Source organism: Lycium ferocissimum, chromosome 5 (genome assembly GCF_029784015.1).
Source record: "Lycium ferocissimum isolate CSIRO_LF1 chromosome 5, AGI_CSIRO_Lferr_CH_V1, whole genome shotgun sequence".
Lineage (NCBI taxonomy): Eukaryota > Viridiplantae > Streptophyta > Magnoliopsida > Solanales > Solanaceae > Lycium > Lycium ferocissimum.
Genome location: NC_081346.1, coordinates 26,258,511 through 26,263,101, shown reverse-complemented (window position 1 = coordinate 26,263,101; position 4,591 = coordinate 26,258,511). Strand labels below are relative to the sequence as shown.

The window sequence follows — 4,591 nt, the reverse complement described above, 5'->3', positions numbered from 1 at the left end:
AGTGATGTGCTAATTAAACTGGGATATTGCGTCCTCAATATATGTCAACGTTTCTGATATCCCAAAACTAAAGGAGATCTTGTTGGCTGTTCCAGAACAAATTTTGAACTAAATTGGCCTGCTCTACTCTGCAAACTTCAGACGAACTAGTGCTGAATTTTTTTATGGCTATTGTATACGGTAATAACCGGGTAAAGTTTGTCCGGTGAAACTCGGGATCAGTAAAAGGAAGAGAGCGAACGGTAGTGTCTGATCCGAAGAAGCTTTGCTTGAATTCATTGTATCCGGAGATAACTCCTTATCGTGGTTGGTCCGGTGTCCGATCCTTATATGCCGAGTTGATTGTGGCGTTCGCCGGTTCGAATAGCGAAATCGGCGTGGCCGTTAGGCCCGGTTTCTTCGTGACCATTTTGATCGTGGCCGTTGGTCCGGATAATCGCTATTCGCTCGCCACGTGTAGGAATCGCCACCGTTCGATGCGCCGTACGGGTGTACGACCGTACGACCTAACCTTATCCATATTAGGTTTTCTTATCCTAAAAGGGGCCCATAATGTATAGGAGGCCCATAGAGAAAACTATAAATAGGAGGCATTCTCTCATTTTTTAGGGTTGGCTTTTTAGATCCAAAGCTTTGTACTTTGAATATTTATACAAATAAACTCTCTCACGCTTTGATTTCTTCTGATATTGGTCCGGTTTCAGCTTAAACAATTCATTGAATCTCCTTATTCAAATATTACTTGGAATACACATAAGATCTTAACTTAAACATATAATCCCTAATATCATTATTCGGATTTCCTTAGCATATCAACTCATATTTAGGCCATTTCATAAGCGAAATATACATATACATCTTTGTTCACCAAAAAATAGATTAAAGTGCCATATATCCTATACCTCATTTACAAATTCAACTTATTATTCGATTTCGGGGTAAAACAGCTATTTTGGGTGAGACACAATCAGTGCTGAAACTATTTTTTTGGCTATTTTAGGTGAGACACAATCAACAAAAGTTTTGTGGGGCTCATTCTTTATTAAACAACAAGTGGAATTTGTAGGTCCCAACCAGTAGGGCAATAGATGCTATTTGATGTTTAAGAGTGCTTATTTTGCAGAATGGCGTTGAGTAAGTTAATGCAAAAAATTGCCAGCCATAACCATAAAGAGAAACGGCCCACCGAAAGAAGCTCGGACCGGAATGAAAGTCTTTTAAAAGTACTACACGTTGATGATGATTCGGTAAGTGGGTCCAAATAATAGCTTGAAAACATATCCATTTTTGGGCCCTGCTGGTCGAGAGAGTAAAAAGTATTCTTGGATATTTCTAAAGGTGGAGAATTTTTCGTTATGATGATTGTGAGAGGTGGGCTCTACATATCGTGGATGTGTAGCTACTATGATAAGTGAGCTAAAACATTTGATGACGCAAAAAAACACGGTGTTTGAGGCTGATGAGGCTGAAAACGGACACGCTGGATTTTTTAACGGTTCAAAATATCCCAGCTGTCTGGGATCGGACAAGTGGATTGTTTTGAGAAAAGTAAATTCCAAGTCTTTATAAGTGTGCCTCAAACTCGTGTGGTTTTCTGCTGATGTGGCAAATTATGAATCTTTCGCTTTCCTCGCACCTTTTTGGAGCAAAGATTTTACGGGGAGCCAATCAAGCACTGCAAAATGATCTAGAAAATCTTTTTCCAAGCTAGCTGAATACTATTGTTCATGGAAAGCATTTCCCCGAGAACTACTTTCCTCCATGCCAAACTCACCCTGTTGGAATTTAATGGCACAACTTTTTCTCAGTCCGAATTGTACTAGGCATTCTTATTTGTTAATATCTCATATTGGCTTTTATAGAGGAAAGCAATTGATCAAGTGACACGGATTGAACAGGAAATGGAGGAATTTTATTTCCTTATAGCTTACCACAATACATTGAATATTAATAGTTCAGTGAAATTCAAAAAATAAAGCTTGAGGATTATGTACGTAAACTAAATCATTGCTTCACGATTATCCCCATTAGCGCATCAAGCCGGCTGCTGTTTAGATCCGTGCCAAAGAAACTTTTGTCAATGTTCTGTGTGATACGATCGACAATGGTTATCAAGAGGCTGCTAATGAAATTTGCAGCACCAATCACACTAAGGTATAATACAATGCCCAAGCTTAGGTATGGAAGCCCCTCTTTCTCTAAAGCTCCTTCTACAAAATTCTTTTTTCCCTTCTGTTTTCCAGCCACTCTGTTCATTGAAAACATGCACCTTTTCATGACTTTTATTGAAGGTAAGAACCTTTCCATCTAGCAAAAATCCTCTTTGGACACTAGAAGGGAAAAGACTGCGATCTTATCGTGTATACGAGTACCTGCCTAAAGGAGATCTTGCTGGCTGTTCCAGAAAACAAATACATGAAGCTCAAAGAAGGTTTGAGAGATGTGAGTAGACATTTTGAACTAAACTGAACTGCTATGAAGTTTGATGTGTTTCATATGATACTACATTCTGCAAACATTAAGACAAATTTGTGTTGAGTTTTTTTATTTTGGGTGAAACGACACACCCCAAAAAAGAAGAAGTTGTGGGGCTCACTCTTCATATGATACTACATTCTGCAAACATTAAGACAAATTTGTGTTGAGTTTTTTTATTTTGGGTGAAACGACACACCCCAAAAAAGGAGAAGTTGTGGGGCTCACTCTTTGTTACTAGACAAGTAGAATTGGTAGGTTCCACCAAGTATATACTACTACTTGATATTAAAAAGTTATGTGAGTGAGGCTTACTCTTTGTTAGACAAGTGGAATTTGGAGGTCCCAGTAATACTACTTGATGATTTAAAAGTGCTTGTCGTTTTGCAAATGGTGTTAGAATAAGAGTTATCACGTGTAAGAAAAATTGTCAGCCACATCTTAAGAAGAAATGGCCCACACAGAAAGAATGCATACTTCTAAGGAAAACACGTATATAAGCTTAGACTGAAGGAGCTGGGGACACAAATTGAATTCTTTCAAAAGAACTACTCAGTTGGTTCCAATGATGAGAATGCATGCACAGGGTACGGTGGTGCACTCCGCAATACTTAAAGCTTGCATAATCTTCGCTAACATCGGCTCAAAACATTAAAATTTAGATACTCCAAAAGCTAAAAAAGTTAGAAATTTCAGTTCTTTTAATATATATCAAAACGACAACTTGTTTACATCCGTACCGTCCAAATATTGAGTACGATACGAGGAATAACTCTTAAATCCTTATTTAAGGAGCTTCACAATGAGCATTTCCAGTGCATATAAACTGTCAAAGAAGTATTAAAAGCCATAGTTATTTATAGAGAATAGCTCCATAAAGACATGTCAATCATTTCTGCATCAGCTTCCGCATGATCTTCTATTTCTAAACATTGAGGTGGAGGTAGCATTAGTCCTTCCGCCATATTAGTAATTAACCCAGGCATATAGAAGAGCGCTTCCTCATCCATAAAGAACCTACTCTCTGGTGCTTCCTCATTCATAAAGAACGTAATCTCAGTCGTTTCAGGAGTACTGCTAGATTCTTCTGAAACTATACTTTTAGACATTTCAGGAGTACTGCCAGATTCTCCTGAAATTCCTTCCAATGGTCGGAAGGCTTCGGCGGCCTCAGCAGCCGCCTTCTGAATATCCTTGGAGTCGGCGGAAGCGGGGATAGGCAACCTCCAAGCAGAGTCGGCAAAGTTCAAGCAAGCAGAACGACCTCTTAATGCTAAAGCCGCCACGTCATGAGCTCTAGCCGCCATTTCTACTGTTGGGTGTGTGCCAAGCCAAATCCTTGATTTTGAATTGGGTTCTCTGACTTCACAAACCCACTTGCCAGAGTTCCTCTTCCTGACTCCCCTGTATACTGAATGTCGAGTTTCCTGAAACTTCTTTCTCCCTGATGGCTTCTTGGGGTTGTTTGAAGCTAACATAACTGACGAATATTCAGTAAGATTAGCTCTACTAGGGGAGCCGCTGTTATCAGATGTTGATGATGAGTCAGTAAGTGGGTCCGAATAATAGCTTCGAAAAATATCCATTCTTGGTCAGTCACTGCTGGTTGAGAGAGTAAAAAGTAGTGTTTGATGTTTCTTCAAGTAGTGTTTTTTTTTCTCTTTATGGTCAGTGTGAGAGGTGGGCTCTATTTATAGGGGAAGTGAAGCGGTAAAGTTAAAAAGTTTTTTCTATGGCGCTAAAAAACACGTTTGTTTGAGTTCCAAATATCCCAGCTGTTTTATGGCGCCCAAGTGGATATGGTTAAGAAAAGAATATTCCAAATCTGAAGTTTATCCATAACTCGTGCGGGTTTTCTTTCTACTGATGTGGCAGCTTGTGAATCATTTTAGCGGGTAGTTCTGCCTCTCTTCCTTCTTTCCTTTTCTTTTGGAGAGTGTATTTTCTAGAGCACTTGACTTCTTAGGCTTATTGACCATCTTTGACATTTGAAAATGATAAAATCAATATATATTCATCTCAATTTAAGTGTTTTAATTTGATTAGATATGAAATTTTAAAAATAAAATAAAAAATTTAAATTTTTTTTTAAATTAAAAAAAGCCGTATAATAATA

General features: G+C 38.5%; 1 protein-coding gene across 1 annotated transcript; it reads right to left on the bottom strand.

Annotated features, from left to right (window-relative positions):
* Positions 1-3,009: 3,009 nt before the first annotated feature.
* LOC132056606 (dehydration-responsive element-binding protein 1A-like) lies at positions 3,010-4,153 on the bottom strand. Its single transcript, XM_059448883.1, has one exon. It carries the CDS (start codon positions 4,059-4,061, stop codon positions 3,333-3,335), a length of 729 nt encoding a protein of 242 aa, XP_059304866.1. The 5' UTR covers positions 4,062-4,153; the 3' UTR covers positions 3,010-3,332.
* Between the last annotated feature and the right edge of the window lie 438 nt (positions 4,154-4,591).

Bases quoted from the DNA above. Each gene is read 5' to 3' on its own strand.
- LOC132056606 (XM_059448883.1), bottom strand. From the start codon at position 4,061: ATGGATATTTTTCGAAGCTATTATTCGGACCCACTTACTGACTCATCA.